This window comes from Geotrypetes seraphini, chromosome 2, assembly GCF_902459505.1.
Source record: "Geotrypetes seraphini chromosome 2, aGeoSer1.1, whole genome shotgun sequence".
Classification (NCBI taxonomy): domain Eukaryota; kingdom Metazoa; phylum Chordata; class Amphibia; order Gymnophiona; family Dermophiidae; genus Geotrypetes; species Geotrypetes seraphini.
Genome location: NC_047085.1, coordinates 206,269,276 through 206,293,574, shown reverse-complemented (window position 1 = coordinate 206,293,574; position 24,299 = coordinate 206,269,276). Strand labels below are relative to the sequence as shown.

At 40.0% G+C, this 24,299-nt stretch overlaps 1 protein-coding gene across 12 annotated transcripts in view; it reads left to right on the top strand.

Annotated features, from left to right (window-relative positions):
• FARS2 (phenylalanyl-tRNA synthetase 2, mitochondrial) overlaps window positions 1–24,299 on the top strand; it is a 732,018-nt gene that overhangs the window by 503,787 nt on the left and 203,932 nt on the right. For 11 of the 12 annotated variants that reach the window (XM_033934773.1, XM_033934769.1, XM_033934764.1 and 8 more), the window contains one exon: window positions 3,615–3,766. The exons of the other annotated variant lie outside the window; for it this stretch is intronic. In XM_033934773.1, the coding sequence (XP_033790664.1) occupies window positions 3,615–3,766 (152 nt within the window). The remainder of the gene's footprint in view (window positions 1–3,614; window positions 3,767–24,299) is intronic. 12 annotated transcript variants of the gene reach the window in all.

Here is a 24,299-nt window from a genome sequence, read left to right as displayed (position 1 = left end):
GGCCGAGGATACTCGGTTGGTATTTGTTAGGCTTAGGGGGTACTTGGCTTGAAGAGGTTGAGAAACACTGAGATAGAGGAATCCAAACTATAGCTAAATGATGCAGTGTTCCATGTTATGAGTCACTATCCAGGAAAAGGATATAGATACAAGGGGGTGCTGTAAAGTAGAGAATGACATGGGGACTGTTTACTGCGGTAAACTGTGGTTACCGCAGTAAATCCGCAGGAATGGAGACATTTGCAACTGGCTTACCGCAGGAATGGGGTCAAGACCTTTCACTGCCCCGCAGGAACGGGGACAAGACCTTTTATCACCCCGTGGGAGCAGTGAAAGTCTTGCTCCTGTGGTAAAAAAAAATTGCACCCGTGTCAGAGTCGGTATCTCCTCCCCAGTTCCTCTTGCGCCTATTTTCACTTCAGGAGCCAGCCATGCCACGATGAAGACAGAAGGAACCTAAAACCAAAGCCTGAGACCAATTTGATTTGAAGAATAAAATTACCTGACAACAAAATGTAAAAAAAAATTAATTTATTTTATATTTTGTGATTAGAATATTTTAGATTTGAAATATGTAGCCTGCTAGAGCTGGTATTAGACATAACTGGGGACCGCAAAGCCCAGGCTGTGCTTCTTTAGCTTCCAGCTGGCTTAGGGCTCTCTCTCTGACCGGGGGGCAGTTGCCCTAGTTCTACTCCCCTAAGACTGTTCCTGCCATGTGTGACTGAAGTATTCTGTTAGCTTGATTTTTCTATGTAGCATTCTGTAGTAATTTAGTTTGTTCAGTTTTCACAATAGTGGAGGGGATATTTGTGAAAGGGAGAGGAGACAGGGGTTTTGTTGATCCTTGCTTTGTATTATTTATGTTTATAAAATGACAGAATATTGTCTCTTTTTATGAAATAAGTTCAGTATAAAATCATAACTATTCGAGGCTTGTGCGGATAGGATCTGACAGTTTGCAGGGCGGGGACAGGGACTGAGCCCGCAGGTATGGGGCAGGGATGGGAACTGAGCTTGTGGGACGGGGCGGGAATGTTGATAATTTTTTTTCCCCATGTCATTCTCTACTGTAAAGTTCTAAGCCCAGCCCAGCCAAGAAGAGAATGACATGGTGATCTGAAACAATGCCAAACATAGCATTTTGGTTTTGCAAATTGGCATTTAACAAAATAAGATAACACTCTTTTCAGCTACAGTGGCAAAATAATGCTCAGAATTTAGGAAGTTGCTTGGTTGGGCTGAGAACTTTTCAGCATACCCTCTTTCTTGTATGATCTTTGTTTAAATCCTCTCCTCAATGTACAGTGGAAGCCAAGAAAGTAAAATGCCTCTTTATCTCTCCATGTTACAACTGCAGCGCATATATTATGTACAATACTGATTACCACATCTCAAAAATGGTATACATGAATTAGGAAAGGTACAGAGAAGAGCAACCAAAATTTATAAAGGGGATGGAATGATTCCCCTATTACGAAAGGCTAAAGAGGCTAGGGCTCTTCAACTTGGAGAACAGAAGGCTGAGGGGAGACATGTTAAAAGCCCTAAAATCATAAGTGGAATGGGTAGATATAAATTGCTTGTTTTCTTTTTCCAAAAGTACAAGGTTTAGGGAGCATGCTAATGATATCACTAAGGGCTCCTTTTACAAAGGTGCGCTAGGGCCTTAACGCGCGCAATAGCATGCGTTAAATTCCCGAACGCACTAGCCACTCCTTTTTAGGAGGCGGTAGATTTTTGGCTACCGCGCACTATAGCACGCGGTCATTTTGTGCATGCACTAAAAACCCTAGCGCACCTTCGTAAAAGGAGCCCTAAGTAATACACTTAAAACAAAACAGAGAAAATATTTTTTTAATAGTGTCGATTTAAGCTTTGGAATTCATTGCCAGAGAATGTAGTGAAAGCTATTATCATGAGTTCCTGAAAAAAAAAATTCAGAAACCATTATTAAAGTGAACATGGGAAAAATTCACTGCTTATTCCTAGAATAGGCAGCCTAGAATATATTACTCTTTGGGATTTTTGTTGGAAACAGGATATTGGGCTTGATGGTATATCCTGTACAGAAATGCTTATCTTCTTACATACTTCAAAATTTGTCCTATTATTTAAACTCATAATAAGGAATTCTGGGTGAGACAGCAGCAGCTAATGACTGGCTGATCGCTGAGCTCCGGGTGAATGATTTAAAATCAAGCGGCATCCCCTCATAATCTCCTTGCTGTAATCTCCTGGTTCTGCAGAGCAAACTGTTAATGGGACTGACCTGAGTGGATAATATTAGGTAAGAAGGCTGGTAATATTAACTTTATTTCTGACTTTGGCTTGTGGTGTCATGGTAAGGACTTGTGGTGGTAATATGGTGGAGGCTCGATGTAGCTAGATGAAGTACAGTTAGTGGAAGCTGAATCACTAAATCAAAATAATAGTGGTAAGGAAAAAACAAATGTGCTAAACAAGTACTTCTGTTCTGTATTCATGGAAGAAAACCCTGAAGAAGAACCAAAATTGGCTGGCAAAGTTACAAATGAGAAGGGAGTGGATACCACATCGTTCACAGAGGAAAATGTGTATGAACAACTAGAAAAATTAAAGGGGGATAAAACAATGGGACCGGACAGGATCCATCCCAGGATACTGAGGGAGCACAAAGAGGTTCTGGTGGGCTCTCTTAAAGATCTGTTCACTAAATACTTGGAGATGGGAGAGGTTCCATGGGATTGAAGAAGAGTAGATGTGGTCCCTTTTCACAAAAGTCGCAGAGATGAAGCAGGAAACTACAAGCTGGTAAACCTCACTTCTGTTACTGGAAAATAATGGAAGCATTGCTGAAGGAAAGGATAGTTAATTTCCTAGAATTTAATGGCTTACAAGATCCAAGGCAACATGGGTTTACTAAAGATAAATTGTGCCAAACAAATCTGATTGGATTTTTTGACTGGGCGACCAGAGAATTAGATAGAGGAAGTGCGCTAGATGTAATTTGCTTAGATTGCAGCAAAGCCTTTGACGTGGTTCCTCATAGGAGGCTCCTGAATAAACTTGACAGGCTGAATTTAGGACCCAAAGTTGTGAACTGGATTAGAAACTGGTTGACAGACAGACATCAGAGGGTGGTCGGAGGAAGGAAGGGTGAGTAGTGGAGTGCCTCAGGGATTGGTGCTTGGCTGATTCTGTTCAATATGTTTGTGAGTGACATTGCTGAAGGGTTAGAAGGTAAGGTTTGCCTTTTTGCAGATGATACCAAGATTTGTAACAGGGTAGACCACCAGAGGGAGTGGAAAACATGGAAAAGGATCTGCAAAAGTTCAAAGAATGGTCTAAGATCTGGCAACTAGAATTCAATGCAGAGAAGTTCAGAGCCAGAAAAGGGGGGGGGGGACATGAAGTGTGGCGTGGTGCCTTGGCCTTACTGAGATCACTGGGCTGACATTTATATCTGGTATTAACAATTTTCTTATATCTGAGAAACAGAGGAAGTTTGTGAATTTTGTAATTTGCCAGAGTCCAGTGTGAAGCTTTTTTGTTTTAAGAAGGGCACTGTAATTTCTGTCATGGTATTTTTAATGTGATTTTCTCTTTTCATTTTTTTGTTGTCTTTCCTTTAGCCTCTTAGCAAATATCCTCCTGTGATAAATGACATCTCATTCTGGCTGCCTCTTGAGGGATATTCTGAAAATGATTTTTATGATCTAGTCCGAAACATTGGAGGAGACCTGGTTGAAAAAGTTGCACTCTTTGATGAATTCATACATCCAAAGTAAGATACCATATTTACTTATTTTGTTTTATATCCCGTCCTCCCCAACAAGCTCAGAATGGGTTACAGGTTAACATACATAAAATAGTCGAGAGGTTACAGGTTGACATATACTACAATTAATTTACACTAAAATAGCTTATACATATACTATAGTTATCACATTATATGTTTCAGAAAAATAATTTTGATTTTATATTTCTACAATAGTAGTTTGTCTGTGTTATTCAAATTAAGATGTTTGTGTCATTTTTGATTTCTTCAAGTTCATAAGTATTTCTTTTACTGTACATACTTTTTTAAAAATAGCACATAGCATAACTGAGGGAGCACTTGAATTTAAATAAAAATAATACAGTGCTCATACAGTGCTGGAGAAAGGAAGCTGCACTCTGTGAGGGTGTGGGTATTCCTAATTAGAGGATGTGAATAATGGGACTGTTGCTGATTGGGTGGGGTGGGTAGGGGGTCATTGGTTTAAGAAAAACTGCTAAGTGTACCCCCAACCCAAAGAAAACTGCTATATAAACCTTGCTAGGAAGAGGGAGTGAAAGAAGTCTAGGAAGACAGAACAGGGAGCCCAGCAGCATGGAAAAGTCCTTAGGAAGGATTCCAGTTCTCATATCAAATTTAATTTTCTGAGGTTAACATCCTCAGCCTAACTGACAGTGAAGTATTTGCTAGGTTATATTTTGTTTTTTTAAAAATGTATTAGCATATGATAATTCTTTCTGCTTGCCCCTGTGTAAATAAAACCCTAAGTATATCAATCTTGGTAGGCACTATTTTATTTGGGTTAACAACCACAGCGGTAAAGAAGAAAAGACCTATGCACAGAAATGGGATGTGAATCCTGAAGAAACTGGGGTGAGACAGATCGGCTAATAAGAATCCATAGAAGCATGCTGAGGATTAGCAAGGGTTAAATCCCCTTTTTCTTACTAGGCTAAAGAACAGAACACAGTTGTCTCAACAGTAAGAAAAAGCAGAGCTACAAATGGGAGCCAGTCAGTGTTGCAAAACCTATCTCCAGGCAAAAAAACCCCCTCAATTTCTTCTTCAAGATCTTTATAAAAAGATGACCTGGGGGAAAGGTGTATAGCATACCTTGTCAGATTGTTTGTGGGTAGAAGCCAGGCAGCCTTTCAGGATGTAAACATCCATAGGATGGCTTCCAAAGTTGAGATGAAGAAAGCTATTTTGGAGCACTACATCTAGGGATCAATAAGAGTACCTCCAGAGGAGACAGTTTGTATCTTTAGGAAATTCATTCTGGACATGGCTAACACCACATGAGAGATCCAACAAAAATGGCTTTTGGACAATAGCCAATTTACTATCTATGATGCAACTTTGGATTTATTAGCGTTTCTACATTTCTTTTGAAGATTGTCAGAGGCTTTACAGAGCATCCCTGCACCATCAGTCACATCTCTGCTAGCTCATAGGGTACCTGTTAAGCAGTAGGTTAAACCAAATCGGAGCACAGAGACATAAACGCATTGGGAAACCATGAAGAGACTTATTGATTAATCTTTATAGGAGAAGACCCCAGTGAGTAAGAACATAAGAATAGCCTTCAGACCAAAGGTTTATCTAGCCCCATATCCTGTCTTCACGGAGGCCATTCTAAGTCACAAGTAGCTGGCCAAAACCCAAGGAGTATCAACATTCCATGCTACTGATCCAGGGCAAGCAGCGACTTCCCCCATGTCTGTCTCAATGGCAGACTATGGACTTTTCCTCCAAGAACTTGTCCAACCTTTTTTAAAACCATAGTAACATAGTAAATGACGGCAGATAAAGACCCAAGTGGTCCATCCAGTCTTCCCAACCATACAAGCTCCATAAATTAATTTAGTTTAAATGGCCCTTTTTCTTAGATATTTCTTGGCCAGAAACCCAGAGCCCTGACCAATAGTATGCTTAGATTCTATCTACTAGAGTCTCCATCAAAGCTCACTCCAACCCATCTTAACCATCCCAGCCGTCAAAACCTTCCCCAGCCTGTCTTCAACTGAATGCCCAATATGGGGCACAGGCCGTGCAAGCCTGCCCAGTACTGGCCTTAGTTCCTTCAATGTATATCCATTATTTTCTGATTAGAGATCCTCTGTGTTCATCCCACACTTTTTGAACTCTGTCACCGTTTTCTTCTCCACCACCTCTCTCGGGAGTGCATTCCACGCATCAACCACCCTCTCCGTAAAGAAGAATTTCCTAACATTACTCTAGAATCTACCACCCCTCAACCTAAAATTATGCCCTCTGGTTTTACCATTTTCCTTTTTCTGGAATAGATTTTGTTCTACATTAATACCTTTTAAGTATTTGAACTTCTGAATCAGATCTCCCCTATCCCTTCTTTCCTCTAGGGTATACATATTCAGGGCTTCCAGTCTCTCCTCATATGTCTTCTGGCACAAACCTCCTACCATTTTCGTTGCCTTCCTCTGGACCGCTTCAAGTCTTTTTATGTCCTTCGCCAAATACGGTCTCCAAAATTGAACACAATACTCCAAGCGGGGCCTCACCATCGACCTGTACAGGGGCATCAATACCTTCTTTCTTCTTCTGGTCATGCCTCTCTCTATTCAGCCTAGCATCCTTCTGGAAACAGCCACTGCCTTGTCACACTGATTTTTTGCCTCTAGATCTTCAGACACTATCACCCCAAGGTCCCTCTCCCCATCTGTGCATATCGGCCTCTCACCTCCCACTACTTATGGCTCCTTCTGATTTCTAATCCCCAAATGCATTACTCTGCACTTATTTGCATTGAATTTTCGTTGCTAGATATTAGATCATTCTTCTAACTTTTGCAGATCCTTTATCATGTTTTCCACTTCCTCCTTGGTGTCTACTCTGTTACAAATCTTGGTATCATCTGCAAAAAGGCAAACTTTTCCTTCTAACCCTTTGGCAATGTCACTCACAAACATATTGAACAGGATCGGCCCCATCACCGATCCCTGAGGGACTCCACTACTCACCTTTCCCTCCGAGCGAATTCCATTAACCACCACCCTCTGGCGTCTGTCTGTCAACCAGTTTCTAATCCAGTTCACCACTTTGGGTCCTAACCTCAGCCCATCAGATTTGTTCAAGAGCCTTCTATGAGGAACCATGTCAAAGGCTTTGCCAAACTCTAAGTAAATTACGTTTAGCAAATGCCCTTGATCCAGTTCTCCAGTCACCCAATCAAAGAATTCAATCAGATTCGTCTGGCATGATTTACCTTTTTTTAAAACCATGTTGCCTCGGATCCTGTAACCCATTTGTTTCTAGGAATTTCACTATCCTTTCTTTCAGCAACGCTTCCATTATTTTTCCAATAACAAAAGTGAGTTTTGTTTATATTTTCCTGTATCTGTTTTAAATCAATATTTGGTATGGCTCCTGCGTACTTGGTCTCTCACTTTTTTCTAGACTGTTTTAATGGTGACGGGACAATCGCGTGCTGACAATTCAGCACAAGAAACAAGCGTGCCGCAGGAAAACTTAGTTTTAAAGAGCTCTGATGGGGGTTGTGGGGAGGAACCCCCACACACTTTACTGCATACTGTTCGCGCTGCCGTTGGGGGGGTGCAACCCCCCACATTATAGAGGAAACAGAACTTTTTCCCAAAAAAATCAAAAAAAGTTCCATTTTCTCTATAATGGAGGGTTCCAACCCCCCAAACCTCCCCCCCAACAGCAGCATGAACACTATGCAGTAAAGTGGGGGGGTTCCCCACTCACACCCCGCTTCGGAGCTCTTTAAAACTAAGTTTTCCCATGGTGCACTGGTGTCTTGCGCTGAATTGTCTGCCCTCCATTGTCGGCGCGCTGGTGTCTCACCCGCGACGGACTATGAACTGTTTTAACAGGTCTACAAACAGATTCCATATGTTTGCTTACCCAACAGTAAATGCTTGTCGCTTTAAAAGATTTCTGGATAGAACTCTTTCATTTTGGGAAGGTAAAATTAATGACTGGTTGGGTAATATTATTATGCGGGCTTCATCTTATTTTATTTTTAGAAAATTAGTGAAAACACAGTTGTTTGATCGATTTGTAATCTAATGATTCACTCTTTTAATTTTTTATATTTTTATCTTGTATGTATTTCTGATGATTTGTATTGTATTTTTTTCACTGATTGTCCAGTACTTCATTGTAAACCACCTCAGACTATTATGGCTTTGGTGGTATATAAGAATAATTTTTTATTATTATTACCGGCCTGTAGTTTCCCGCTTCTTCTCTGCAACCACTTTTGTGAATAGGGACCACGTCCGCCCCGGCTGTGCACCCGCCCTAAGGCTGCAGTCGGAGAGGAAGTTCGGGCCAGCCAATTGCTGCCTGGCTGGGCAGAACTTCCTCTCCGACGGCAGAATTGACGTCGGGGGATTGCTGGTTGGCCCGGTGGGAAACAGAGAGAGCTTGGGGCAGCCGCGGCGGTGGCTTTGGGGCCTGTTTCCCCCGATGGTGGCAGCAGTGGCTTTGTGGAGGGTAAGGAGAAAGAAAGGGGGCAGGCAGGGAGACAGAAGGGAAACAGAAAAAAAGAAAGAGGGCATCAAGAGGAAAAAAAAGAAAGAAAGGGCAAGGAGAGAGGAAGAAAAAGTTAGGGGAGGGAATGAGGTCTGGAGGAGAGGAAGCATACAGGCTGAAAGAAGGGAAGCAAGATTGGATGCACAGTCAGAAGATGAAAGTGCAACCAGAGACTCATGAAATCACCAGACAAGTTAGGAAAATTATTTTATTTTAAATTTAGTGATCAAAATGTATCTGAATTTATATATGCTGTCTATATTTTGCACTATGGCCCCCTTTTACTAAATCGCAATAGTGTTTTTTAGCGCAGGGAGCTTATGAGCGTCAAGAGCAGCGCTGGGCATTTAGCGCAGTTCTCTGCGCTAAAAACTGCTATTGTGGTTTAATAAAAAGGATGGGGGGTATATTTGTCTATTTTTGTATGGTTGTTACTGAGGTGACAATGCATAGAGTCATCTGCCTTGACCTCTTTGAAAAAAACCCAGAATAGGAATGATAATTAACATTTTTTCAGCGTATAGTGTGCTTTGTGTTTTTTAATTTTATTGTTGGTAGATCATTTTGACTTGGTCATTTTAAAGTAGCTCGCAAGCCCTAAAAGTTTGGGCACCTCTGAGCTAGAGCGTTGAAACTGTGTATTTCTATTTTATCCCCCCTTTTACAAAACTGTGGAGCATTTTTTAGCGCCAGCCGTGGTGGTAGCAGCGCTGATGCTCAGAATTCTATGAGCGTCAGAGCTGTTACCACCGTGGCTAAAATCCACACAACAGTTTTGTAAAAGGGGGAGGGGTTAGTTTGTGATGACATATTCCATACTAGGCGAAGGTGTTTTCTGTGTTCTGTGTGTTCGAAAGACATGGTTTTCTGTTAGGATTGACGGTGTAGGATTGATCTGTGCTGGTCTAGCTTGTTTAGTTTTACAATGGGTGTATTGATGTACTGCTCACTGCAATATGTAAGCTGCTGCCTTTTCCTAGGTACTCATGTGTGACGTGTGGTTTGTTACTAAAAATCATGTTTTTCTTACAGATCGGGGGGGTGCCAAAAAATGATGGGCCCCGGGTGTTACATATGCTAGGTACGCCACTATATGTAAAGATACCAGAAAGCTGGCGTAGCAAAAACTTTAAGTAAATTGTTATTCTTCTAAGTTTTGAGTATTTAACCCTCCCACAATCTCACGGGCACTCGTTTCAAGTTTCAAGTTTATTGAGATTTTGATTTAAACGCAATATCAAATATTTTCAATGCGTATAACAAAAATAAATTTGGGGAAATAAATAAAACCATTTGAACAATAAACATACAAACATATCCATGGATGATTAAAAATGCATAAGGAGTACAAGGATAAACTACATTTGTTTAAAAATGCGTCCTCCGTGCCTGCTCATAAATTTGTGGAGTATGTAACTTGTCGCTCATGCATATTTTTTTTTGCACACACCATCAATCCTTAGAGGGAACATTGGTCCTAGGCCACCATAGCACAAATTCCTGTATTATGCTTCAGCTGTGCACAACAATAAACAATAAACACTGCTGTCGTACTTTTTTTTGTCCCCTGCCGATTTCCTGATAGCACCCCCCCGGACAAAAGTGGGGGGGAAGGGGTGCGTGGGGGGGCCCAATAGGATTGCTCAGTAAGGGGCCCAGAAATTTCTGATGGCGGCCCTGATTATCTACGCTATTCATAGATAAGAGTACATGGATGCTTCCATCCAAGTAGTTTAGGTTTGTCCAGGGCAGGTTAGGTTGGGGGAGGCAAATGCATGCATAGTTTTGATTAATCAAAACTGCATACTTTTTTTTTTGTTTTAAAAAGTCCTTGCATAAAAAGCAATTCCAAATCTTTGCTGGTACTTTTTCAATTGAGAAGAGTAAAAGCAAAACTATACATGTAATTTTGCTTTGACAATCGCAGCAAAGCCTACTGATTAAACTGCTCTTCTGTTTGCCTGACCATGAGCAGATTCTTCTTTTTATTGTTTTTTTTTGTGTTTGTATTTATCTCATATCTTGGCAAAAGTAAGTCAAGGTGAGTTGCATTTTGGTGCAGGAGCTGTTTCAGAAAGATTATCTGCAATATTTGTACCTGTTTCATAGTTTATTGATTTTGTGACCTGCAGTTAAAAGGTGATATATCAAATGCAACAGAAAAATAAACAGAAATCATTAGACTAATCCCTTTCTCCTCCTACTACTGCCTCTATAGAGTTTATTAAATAAAATCCCTAATGGGCCAATGCTCAAAACTCCAGTGCTGTATAGAACAGCATAGCAAAATAACTTCCCAATGCTCAACACTAATGGCATGCAAATTATATGCACGCTGTTAGCGTTGAGCATTGGGAAGTTAACGGGGAGAAACGTGCCTGGTGCATGCACACAAGAGTTATGTGGTAAGTTCAACTCTTTGCGCATGGCCAGGCAAACCCAAAGGAGCAAAACACATTGGCTCTTGTTTTCTGTGCCTTTAAATATAAGCCTTCCACTATTTTTCACTTGGAAGGCTTATATTTAAGCTGGAACTAGGCACTAATGATTCAGAGGGGCATGAGTGTCAAATGGTCCTTTTAGCCAGAGATTTATACTGATAAGTTAGGAAGATAGTGATACGGAAACTGGGGGTAATGGGGAGTGATTGCTCAGGCAGCCTTCAAAATCCCCAACGCCAGCTCCAAGCTGGCATTAGTTTTCCTGCAACAGCGCAGTGTTTCTCAACCCAGTCCTGGAGTACCCCCTTGCCAGTCAGGTTTTCAAGATATCCACAATGAATATGCATGAAAGACATTTGCATATAATGGAGGCAGGGTATGCAAATCAAGTTTATGCAAATTCAATGTGGATATCCTGAAAACCTGACTGGCAAGGGGGTACTCCAGGACCGGGTTGAGAAACACTACATTAGGGCATGGGGTTTTTGTACGCTGTTTCTCTGAGCTTGGGAAGGAATAGCTAATTAGCTCATTTGCATCTACGTTTTAATACTTTGTAGCCACAGAGGGCACTATTGCTAGTGTCCTCTGAACTTTCTGAGAACACTAATGCTGGCACTAATCGCCTCTAGTTATGCTATTAGGTTTTGAGAATTCCCCTTGGAAGTGAGTGAGAGGCATAGTTACTGGTGTGTACTACTGTTAAAACTTGCTATTTTATCTATCAGTTGTCTTGCTTTACCACAGATCCCATTTTATGCAGTGATACCTAGTTATTAATAACTGGGGTATACAGTGAAATAAGACATTATAATGGAAGCCCACATTACTAACTATGTTTTTGAATTATTGTGGATGCTATTTACATTACATTACATTAATGACTTCTATTCCGCCCGTACCTTGCAGTTCTGGGCAGATTACAAAAGAAACAGCTGGACATTTCCATGAGAATTACAATAAGATGTAGAGAATTACAATTTAGGGTTTAGGATACAGAGAATATGACTAGGCTATTCCAGTAGATTTACAATTTGGGGAGCTGCATAAATAGGAGATAGTGCAGATCCAGTAAATAACTAAAATGCTAACATCTTGAATAGTGAGGAAGGGACACACGTTCCAGATTCTGGAAGAAGTCAGTTTGAGACAACTAATAGAGGGCTCTGCCGAAGTGGATGGGCTAATAGCAGGGATGTAGACAGATACCCAGTTTTGGGTGGACTTGAGCCCAAAGTGGGTTCACATGAGAACCCCCACTTCCACCCAGAATCTGTCCCTCCCCGTCCACCTGCCTTTCTGTACCTTTTAAAGCCTTAATTTCTTTGCCAGCAGCAAGTAGTGACTCATACCCACTGCACATTCTGGTCCTAAACCTTCCCTCTGACTTGGTACCACCTATGCAGAAACGGGAAGTTACATCAGAGGGAAGGCTCAGGGCCAGTGTGAGCAGCAGTATGAGTCGCTGTTTGCTGCCAGCCAAAAATGAAAACTTTAAAAGGTATGGAAGGGGATGTAGGGTAGAATAGAGAGACACTGGAACACCTATGAGTGGAGGGAGAAATGCCAGGATTTTTCAGTTGGCAGGTCTTAGAGAGCCCCACCAGCCACATTAGAGATGGCTATTGCTGGGTGTGTGTGAGCCCAAAATGGGTGGGCTAAGCCCACCTATGGTTATGCCACTGGCTAATAAAGGATTAGGGTGAATGGTTGGCAGTGGCATGCAGTCAGTGCCTTCAGTGAATATCCAGCCCCGCAGCTATGCTTTTTTGTTTGTTTTGTTTACTTTTTGCTTGATGCATCAGCAAAAAGTAAATAAACAATTAAAAAAAACCATGGCTGACTGGGGATTCACCCAACCCCCTGAAGGCCCTAATGACACTACTCTGAATTTCTTTGGTTGAACTGTCAGCCTCTCCTGCTGCCTGCTCAACCAATCAAATTCCATCAAGCAAAAGTGGCACACCCTCATTGGATTCAGGGGGAAGCTCTGACTTAGAGAATGACATGGGGACAAAGTTTGTCCCTATCCCTGCCCCATCCCCGCGGACTCTTGTCATTGTTTGCACAATCCTCGAACACATGATTTTATATTTAAATCTTTTTATTAAAATATAAAAAGGGACAATATTCTGTACAAAAAATGCATTAAAAAATAGGCAATAGTTTAAAAGACATATTTAATCATTTTCCTGTGGCCAGAAACACTGCAATTGTTTTCCTGGCATTTGTTGCAGTGTTAATTGCATCCAGTCTGGACTGCATATTCATAGTATGAGTATTACTTTGTGTAAACTTAAACTAGAGACATTTGATATGAAAATGTGTGTTATAAAGATCAGTTCACTAGTTCACTGCCTCTGATTTTGTTTTTCTTGCAAAATAATTGATTCCCCCCTATTTTAATGATCCTCTGGTCAAATTGATTAGGTGGGAAGCATTGTGGCTGTGAGTGCATGTATGGGAGACTCTTCTGGTACTGAAATAATCATGCATGCAGTTGAGAATAAGTACAAATTGGAACAGAATTGATTTATTTAACAATCCCTTATTCTCTTACGTTATGCACAGAAAAACAACTGCTCTATCTCCCCCCTCAAGTTCATTGTTGACTGGAAAATTCATTAATCTTGGTTGGCATACGTATATATCTATTCAATAAATATAAACAGTATTTAAGCTATTTACTGGTTGCCAGTTAGGGCATGATAAAGCCACATGAATTAACATGGACATTCCTAGTTAAAGCCTTAAGAGGGCACTTGTAGAGAAACATGCAGTGGTCTTCATTAATTCTTATGCTGGAGCCACTTTGAATCCAACTGAGCTGAAGGAGAGCCATCAACTATCATGAGAGACTGTGACACTGCTGCCAGTGAATGTCAATGACATCTATCCCACAAGCCTGTCTTCAGTCTTTTTATTGTGTGTATGATGAAGAAAGTAGGCATTTCCAAATGCATTTTCTTCATCAACTGAAAAATGCCTTCTCCTTCAAGCATGTGGCTTTTCCTCCCATCCTCTTTATGTCATGAGCTTGGATAGAGAGGCAAATAGTAGCAGAAAAACAGGAATGATGATGAGAGCCACTCCAGAGGACTTCAGGGGCCATCATTGGCCCCTGGGCCTTGCATTGAAGAACATTGACCTAGCGCAGTGCATCTTGAACCTGTCCTGGGGGACCTCCAGCCAGCAGGGTTTTCAAGATATCCTTTATGAATATGCATCAGTCACCTAAGAATGGAGCTAATTATAATATATAAATAGCGTCATCTATATATACCATATATCCAATCATTACCCGCTATTACTAAAACTTCAATAGTAGCCTACTGGAATCAAATGCAGCATAAGGTGGAGGATTTAAAATTCATAGTGTTAATGACAATTAAATTATGGCATGGGGGGAATGTGTCAGAGATCTTATTAGTCAAAGAACAACAATTGATGCATCAATGTGATACTAAGGAACCAAGGGGCCTCAATAAGGAAGTAGAGTGGAATTCATTATGATAATGAGGTGATTGATAAAAAGGAGGAAGATGGATTCTGGCTAAGCACTCTTTGAAACAAGATGGTGGAAACGGAGCATGTCAGTTGATTAGGTGGTTTGGAGATACACCCGATCTCAGGCTGCAAAGGTAGTTTTTTTTAAAAAGGTTTTATAAGATTGTTAATAATGTATTTAAAAGAATGTTGAGAGAAAATGAAAAAGGTTGTTAGAATTGGGGGTAGAAGGGTAATAATATTGTTTGTTATGTAGTAGTAGGAGAGACTCTCCCAACTTCAGCTCCTGAAGACGCATTGATGGCGAAACATAGCACTATGTCAGGCTGAAAGCTGGATTAATTGCGATTGCTTTTGAAGAGGAACATGAACAGAACATTGACTTTAGAAAAGTATTCATAAAAAACAGTTGAGATTGGAAGACTGTGGTTTAAGAACAAGGCAAATTTTGCACAAAAAGGTTTTTGAATAATGAATGAATGAACTTTTTTCTGAGTGGATTGAAAGGGGAGGGAGAATTTCATTGATAAATGTTGGGTGATTGATAGTATTTATTTATAAAGTATATATTAAATTAATAAATATTTGAAAATTAATTTATTGAAGTTTTAGTAATAATGGGTAATGATTGGATAATGCATATGCATGAGAGAGATTACATATAAAGTAGGTAGTAGGCATGCAAATTTCTTTCATTGGAGATATCTTGAAAACTCAAGTTTCAAGTTTATATAAAATTTGATGCAAACGCTTATAAAATGTCTAAGCAGTGGACATCACTAAAATAAGTGGGCACAATAATGTTTCAAATACAAACGTAAACAAACTTGGACAATGGACAAACCTGAGACAAGGAGAGAGGCGGTATAACTACAATATTTAAAGAAAATAAAGCAATGAGGGATAAAACAATTGGGTTGGGGTAAGAGCAAGAGCAGCAAGTCATGTGTGAAAGGAATGAGAATCAATGAGAGGGCATGCTAATAGTTGACCGTGCCGAGCCTCAAGGTTTAGATTTTGCATGCATCCCATTACAAAAAGGTTTTCAAGGAACTCTGGAATCTGTCTAATAATGGTTCATCACTAAGATGAGCAGGAAGGGCGTTCCATACCTGGGGAGCGATGATTGAAAAGATCTCATTGCGTCTGGTTCCAGTGATCTATAAGGAGGGTATTGAGAGAAGATTTTGGTCAGTCGAATGTAAAGCTCTGCTGGCTGGTGGTCTCCAAGTACAAGTCTAAGAATCTCTGGCCTAGAGGCTGTTCCTCTGTTTTGTCTTAATTCCTATCTTTACTGGCACATAAAATATGTCTTTCTTTGTTTCTTTGATGTGCAACGTGTTCTGTTATTCAGTTTCCTCGAATATTTTGCCTCTGTTTGCAAATCTGTTGAAACTATAAAGTTGCAGCAAAGTCAAACTCTTATGATATGCAGGCCCTCGGGTTTTCTTGAGATTCTCACACATTGACTGTGTAGCAATTTTAGTATTTTTGGAATCCTGTGGCAGTTTGGCAGCACGGTTGCTGTGTGTGCACAAAAGATATGAACATTATAATGTTTCTAAATGATCTGCTTCCTTAACTTCTGAAAAGGCAATAGCTTTACACTATAATTCTGGCACTGGGATATTTTCTGACCAGATATTAGGGCCTGATATGGCGCAGAGGTACCTGGAAAACAAATACAAAAGGCTTAACTGACTTCAAGAAGTAGCCAGTACATCAAAAGGAGCAAATTTATTATAGATCCCATAATTTAAAGCAAAAGTGCATTCTTCAGCTTAGAATAAGCCTTCAAAATATGTATTTTGTCACCCTTTGTAGAGAATGAGGCTAATAATATAGGGCTTGTTTTGAAATTGTCCAAGGACTTTTGGAGAAAGTAGTTGTGGATGAAGGCTCGTGGCACAGAATCTCAGCACCGTTTTTGGCCAAGAAAGGAGCAATGAGCAGGCCAAAGCACTGGTTTCACTCATATAGTAACTGACTCTCCATTTACTCCACCTGGATTAGCTTGCTAGGCAGTGTTTCTCTCCACTTACGGAGAGAATCTGCAGTTCTACACCACATAATGGCAATATGTGTATAACTCTGAAGGATAGATTTTGGAAAGGTGGTAGCAATACAGAAGTCAAAAGGAGAAGTGGTAAATTTATAAGTGACTCTCTGAAAGAGACCAAGACTTAGAAACATAGAAACATAGAAACATAGACTTGACATTATTCAGCACAAACAGTGAACACGTTAACCTTGGTTAAGGATACCAGTGCACTAATTTTTAGCATAGGAGTGTCCAACCTCAGTCCTCGAGAGCCTCAATCTAGTCAGGTTTTCAGGATTTCTCCAATGAATATGCTTGAGATTATTTGCATATTCATTGTAGAAATCCTAAAAGCCTGACTTGGCGTGGACTGTGGTTGTTCACCCCTGGTTTAGCTCATGTACTGAATCCCCTGCCATAACAAGAAATGATGATAGAGGACACCCTTTCTGGTTGTGTATGAAGGTTCATAGTACCTTGCTTAGGGCAGACTCATAATAGCTGGAATTGAAAATGAACAGGAGCAAAAGGGGGGGAGGGAGTGAAGAAACAGCATCTAGATGAAACTTTGAAACTCTCGGCTGAAATCTATGATAAATGTTGTACAGTACTACAAGCTTAGATCTGATGTGATTAAATGTCTATCCATACTGCTATTTTTTTCATGATCTGTTAAGCATTGTATCATTAAAACAACATATATAAAAGAAATATCTACTTTGCTGGATTATGCGAAGCAATAAACTGCTGGTCTAGTGATTTAAACATTAAAGTGAAGTTGAAATATTTAATCATCCAGGAGAGATTCTAAGTGGTAGTACCACATATCCCTTTGATTAAGCTTCAGTAGAGGCCTCTGCTGTGGCCCGGAGGGCTAAAAGCACCTCTTCTGCTCCAACACTCATAGGATTCCTATGGGTGTCAGAGCAGCATCAGAGCATTTAGTTAAGTGTGTGGGGGGGAGGGGAGTTAAATTCTAAAATGGGGGAGAAAATGAAAATTAGTTGCTGCAACAGAAATTATCCATTCTTCTAGCCAACACTCCATAGTGTGAACCTTTTACAGGGACCTATTACATAAGAACATAAGCAATGCCTCTGCTGGGTCAGACCTAAGGTCCATCGTGCCCAGCAGTCCGCTCACGCGGCGGCCCAACAGGTCCAGGACCTGTGTAGTAATCCTCTAACTATACCCCTCTATCCCTTTTTCCAGTAGGAAATTGTCCAATCCTTTCTTGAACCCCAGTACCGTGCTCTGCCCTATTACACCCTCTGGAAGCGCATTCCAGGTGTCCACCACACGCTGGGTAAAGAAAAACTTCCTAGCATTTGTTTTGAATCTATCCCCTTTCAACTTTTCCGAATGCCCTCTTGTTCTTTTATGTTCTGAAGGTTTGAAAAATCTGTCCCTCTCTACTCTCTCTATGCCCTTCATGATCTTGTAGGTCTCTATCATGTCTCCTCTGAGTCTCCGCTTTTCCAGGGAGAAGAGCCCCAGTCTCTCCAATCTTTCAGTGTACGAAAGATTTTCCATGCCCTTAATCATTTTTGTCGCCCTCCTCTGGACCCTCTCAAGTATTGCCATATCCTTCTTAAGGTACGGTGACCAATACTGGACACAGTACTCCAGGTGCGGGCACACCATTGCCCTATACAACGGCAACCTAGTAAGGATACCAATAGGGAGGGTATGTGTACATATATTTGTAACATGCGACATACTATTTATCAAACCAATAATTATATCATAAGAATGCAGAAGCAAATATTCTTATTCCTCTTTTTTTAATCCTGTAGCAAAAATACAAAGGTAGAAATATCTCCAGAGACTCCTTCTGTTGCTGCTGTGTTCATGCCTTACGGACGGATTATAGTTAAAATATGTGCAGCTTGGGTTTGGTTAAATACTATCTGTGACTTGGGGCAAAAATCGTGCTGGCTGTATTTCTGTGCTGAGGCACCTTCTGCCCAGTTTGGTAAATCTGCCCTGTGGAGTGATATATATATACAGCAGCATACACTTAGTATGAGCTACACTCACGCTGGTGCTTGGAGAGTAAGTATTTAATCAGAAGAGCCAAAGTATTCTGTAGAGGGAGCTTGGGATAAAGGAAGAGTGGAATTGTTCAAGCCATGATAACACTGTCTTGCAAAGACATTGAAAGGCATGGGTGAAATTAATGGGTCACTGGTATTAGTTTGCAAAATATATATTTAAAAAATACCTTCTAATCAATAATTGTATATTTTTCTAGAAAAAATGTGTGTTTTACAGGTCTGATTCCAAGAGGCAATGTATTCATCATGCGTTTTTCTTTTTCAGTTTAATTGGTACAGCTATGGTAATATTTTTAGATCCTGGTTGTGTGATACTTTAGGATGACCTACAGTTCAACTTGGCAAGTAATTATTTCTACTGAATTGATAACTGAAGCTGTTCTCTAATACAGAGGCAGCAGGACCAACCCATTACCACAAACCATATATAACACCTGCAATTCCTGAGCATAATTTAGGAGGGTGTTGTATATTAACAGCTAGGGCTAGAAAATACTTGTATAAAATTTATAATGGAAACAAGTTGACTTTTTTGACCTTGCAAGGAAAAAAAAAAATCTAATTCTGAGGTTTTTTGGCACCTAGATAATTTTGAATAAAGTCATCAAAATGATGTTAAGAGAATTGCCTACTCATTTAGGGACTGATTTTTTGTGAGAAGTTAAAAAAAGGTGCCTGCTTTATTAATGCCACAATTGGCTGAACTGATTTTTTTAGTGCATCTTATCACCCTCCTCATTAAATTATTTCTCCCCAGATCCTCAGTGAGACCACTTTGGGCTCTATAACCTCTCCCTGCCCAAAGCTTGATGTGTCCACTCGTCACTGGATTTAATACTTAAGTAAATGGTATTTTCTATTCAAATAATTTAAGGTATTAAATATAGTACTTAGCTTTGTGGTCTGCTAATATAGGGATTTTTGCACCAACATGTTTCACCTTAGGACTTTTTCAAGACTACCATCCCTAACCATTTACTGTCCACTTCATAGACCACCGTATCTATCTAAGCGCCCTATTATAAAATTACCCTCCAAGTGTCTCCTGTATTTTATAAAATACACACATATAATGCCACTTCCCCGCTTTAAAAAGCTATGTACCTGAGAATGCCTCTACAGTGTACAAATCTAAGTATGTACCATCCTATCAACACATGTTATTTACACATATACTGGTATACGGTTTTACAAACTGCCTTTCCAAGTTAATTTTTTTTTTAAAAAAAAAAAGCCTTTACAAGCCCCAAAACCTTGATAAGATTACTCCCTTGAAGGCTATAAACAATGTACATTATTATAACAGCATAATAATAGTAGAATGTCCAAATATCAGCCTAATACAACAGAACAATGAGGTAATCTTGGAAATAATCTGATTAAGAGAGAAATTCATAAACGGGCGCTACATGCTAACCGCTAAAGACATCCATAGGAATATAATGGGCATCTTTAGCATTTAGCGCACGCTAACAGGGTTAGCACCCGTTGATGAAGTCCTACCTAAATCTTAATATCATTAATAGTCTGTCTAGTTTATAGTTTATTAAAACTTGCTATAATGTGCAAACCAAACAACTTGGATCTAAGCGGTTTACAATCTGGATTTGAATACCGCTAGAGATGGAGCCTGATGTACGGAGTCAGGCAGTTTGGTCCAGGCATATGGTGCAGCAAGGGAACAGGTTTGGAGTTGGCAGTAGAAGAGAAGGGTACAGACCAGAGAGACTTACCTGATGAAATGAATACTTGGGGCGGAGTGGTTGGATCTACAGCCTTAGCACGCTGGGGTTGTGGGTTCAAACCCCGCGCTGCTCCTTGTGACCCTGGGCAAATCACTCAATCCTCCATAGCCCCAGGTATGTTAGATAGATTGTGAGCCCACCGGGACAGATAGGGAAAATCCTTGAGTACCTGATTGTAAAAACCGCTTAGAAAACCTTGATAGGCGGTGTATAAAATCCTAATAAACTTGAAATTTGAAACTAGAGGGAGGTATAAGAGAGGAGAGGTGTTGAGGAGCTGAAGAGGGAATACACTTGTAGGCCAATAAGCGGAGTCTGAGCTGTATGTGGTAACAGACAGGAATCCAGTGAATTGAGGAGAGGGCTAACATAAGCATAACACAGAGCAGTATTCTGATCAGATTGAAGGGGAGAAAGATGGTTGAGTGGAAGACCTGTGAGAAGCAATATGGGCCACTTTAAAACAACCCAATAGAACTTCCGTATAACCGAAATAGGATACATCAGCAATGTCAGCAGAATAAATATGAAATACATTAATAGTGACCAATGCTAGTGCATGTCCCTCAAAAGTCTTTTATTAATAATTTTTTTAGTTTACTTTTTTTTCCTTTGGTAAGTCATAAATTTAGTGTGAATAGTTTATACTTTATTTATTGTCCGCTTTTTGCAGAGCAGATCACAAAATCACATGCAATCTATATAACAAACATCCATACAAAATCAGACAATAAACAAACACATCGTCTCTTCACCAAAATGTCCATTATTCCACTACAGCATAAAATGATTTTTCAACACCCGTACTTCATTTTACAAAATAAATGCCATTTTAACAATCTTTTGAAAATCTTTACATCTCCTTGCTGCCTTATATAAATCGGGAGCTTGTTCCATTCTAATGAGGCCTACACATGAGAAAACACTTGCTCTAGGTGTCTGTAATCTTATTTCCTTACTTGTTGGTATATATAAATCACAATGTCCACAGATTAATATAAGTGTGCTTCTTAGAACAATTGTGATATGAGAGAAAAAATTGCACATACAAAAGAAAAATTGCTCCTGAGAGCAAGATGAGCAAGACTCTGTGTGGAGCAGAGTGACATGTAGGCTTAAGACAGCCAGTCACGCTTTCTACTCTGGTCAAAGGAAAGGAATTCCCTTCTCCTATATAGCCCCCTTCCTACACTGTTCCCATTCTGTGAACTTATCTGCTTATTTTCAAGGTGACATCCTGAGCATGGGTAATTGGATGCCAGCGCACTCTTTAAGCTGCAGCAGCCAAGTAAGCTGCTAGCTTTCACTCAAGGTGTGTAAAATAACAAAAAATATATGAAAAATGACCCATGACGCAAGTTTTATCAAAATAATTAATTATTGTCTTTATTTTTCCATCATGGAATTTCAAAAGATTGATTGCGTCATCGGAAGTTCTGTACAGTGCCAAAACGCTGGCTTTCTGACAAAGAGCTTAGCTCGATAATGCATTGCTTCCCAATATATACCTTCAGTCCAGTTTGACATCATTGTCTGTCAGCCAATCCACTAACAGAGGCTATCCTAAAATTTGGACAAAGACTTCTCTTTAACATGGAATAAAAGTTCCAGAAATCATATTTTTTGTTTACATTCATTTCTGAATATACATAAACATTTTATTACATATCCAATATTCTTTTTGTCCTTTTAAAAAATGTATATTAAGAGAACCTGCATTTGTTACAAAGTCCTGAGAAATTCTCGGCTCTCCCTGTCAGCACAGTAAAGGAGAAGGAGGGGTATTTCCCCCTTGCTCAAACTGTCAGTGTTAAATTTCACTGATATACTTTCCTCAGTGTGGGCTTCATGTGCCCCCCTTCCCTTCCTATGCTGGAGACTGCTACAGGTCTCTGATTCTAATTATTTCCAGATGTTGTGCTCAGGTTTCATATATAAAATATTGGAAATTAAGTACATTCTTTCACATATCTTTCCTATATACATTCATTCGGGGCCCCTTCCATGCATAACAGATCCACACATCCAACACACTTAATACATGTTATGCTCCATTTTGAAAGATGGAGTCTAATATGTTCTTCCTAACCAGCCTAAGGCACATCTGGTATCAATTAGAACCACGAGGCTAAAAGTTGGAAAAACCTGAACAAAGAGAACAAGAGAGAGAAAGAAACATGGAGGTAGTTTCATACCTCTAAAAATGTGTTCTGATTTCCCCTATGGTCTGGCTTAATACATAAAAAGAATATTATTATGCTTTTCCTTAATATTAATCTGTAGTGTGTTTTTCTGGCCTTGGCGACATCCATATTCAGATTTTTATTCACCAACTTTTTGTATGCTTCTATTGGGCGTGACCTTAACTAACACATATGCTTGTATCTAACTAGAGTTACCCAGAATCATATGAAAAGCAGGCATTTTTGTAGAAAAACTCCACAAGATACTGCACCACTCATGTCCTACACTGTCCAATTCATACCGCCCCCTAGACTCCACGAGTGCCATTACTGATCATACCCCTCGCTATTTATTACCCTGTTACCCTTCTCTTATCTTTTAGGCAAATCTGCTAAGACTTGTGTACCCCTCATAAATTTCCCCGGGTGCCAACGTCTGGTCACGTCTAGTCCGACTCCTCACACAGTCCACAAACCTTTTGAGTGCATCTGTGTTTCTTCTTTTAAATTCCTTCAAGTTCATGACAAGCCTATAGTGAGCATTATATTATAACTCCTTCAATAGCAGCACAGTAGAACATTCATATAACATAGGTAGGCTGCTATATTGTTGGCATAATAGAAGGCATCCAGTGGCCCTTGTGCAACTGGCTCCTGCAATTAACTTCAAGGTCACAGAGGGACTACATCCCATCTTTTCCCCACATTCCCAGCACACGTGTTCTTTGTGATTCAGTGTCATTCTCCCCAGCAGTAGCATAGGGGCTGCCCACATGCCATGATAGTTCTATTTATGATCTCAGTTATGCTATACATAAGGATTTTTATTTTAAATTTTAACTGATGAAACACCCAATATATAATAAGTACCATAGGTAGGTACTTCTTGGATAAATGCTAGAAAACTTCCCTTTGTTCTCTCACTCCTCTTCTGTGGGCTGATGCTCAAAGGTTTGTGGCAGAATGAAATTCTACCACAAATCTTGTGCAACAAAATTACCACAGGGGCTTGTAAGAAAATTCTTAGAAAATTAAGAGTAGTACAGAATACTGCTGTTCGCCTCATTTATCATTTAAAAAAATGGGAACATATTACTCCTTTCTATCAAAAACTGCACTGGTTGCCAGTGGAATCTCGAGTTATGTTTAAGTTCTCATGCATCTGTTACAAAGTAGTTTTTGGTATGTCACCAGTTTACCTGCTCACTCATTTTTCCTTGAGTCACTTTAACAAGAATACACGGAGAGTACATCTGTTTACATATCCTTCCATAAAATCTTGTCACTATAAGAGGTTCCTCGAGAGAACTTTTCATTTCAGGCCGCCAAATTGAATGCATGGCTCAGCAAAATAATGTTAGAAGCTTCCTCTTATTTAGATTTTAGAAAATTGCTAAAGACACAACTATTCGATAGGCTGGTATCTTAATGTTTTCAGCTTCTTTTTTAACATGTCTTTTTAATTCTATTCATTTTACTCACATTTGTATTTTATCTTGATGTATTTATTAGAATTGCATGTACTGCTTTCTTGTTGTTAGCCGCTTAGAACCTTTCCGGTATGGCAGCATATAAATAAATAATAATTATTATTAATAATATAATGAGCATGCAAATTAATGCTGTGTTAAAATCATGGTATTAATTAGCTACACGCTACAAATATTTTGTGCTAATGTTCTCTGTCAGTGCCTAAGCAGGAACGCTGACTTTTAAAAAAATGTATGGAACTGGTCATGGACCTGGCACTGGCCCAGTCCCTCCCTTCCTTCCCCCTTTCCACATCAAGTCTGAATTCTCTCTTCTCTTTACCCTCCCAACATCGTGTGACCTCCCAACCGCTTTAAAAAAGAATTCCCTGGTGGTCAGGTGGACCCCTCCCAGCCCCCTCTTAAAAGGACTTAGTGGTCCAATGGACCCTGACCCCCACCAACCCTAGCCAAAGCTAGGGTGACCCCCCCCTCCTTCTCAGAGTACTCTCTGGTGGCCTAGCAGTAACCCTGACCCACACTCCATGGCCTGACAT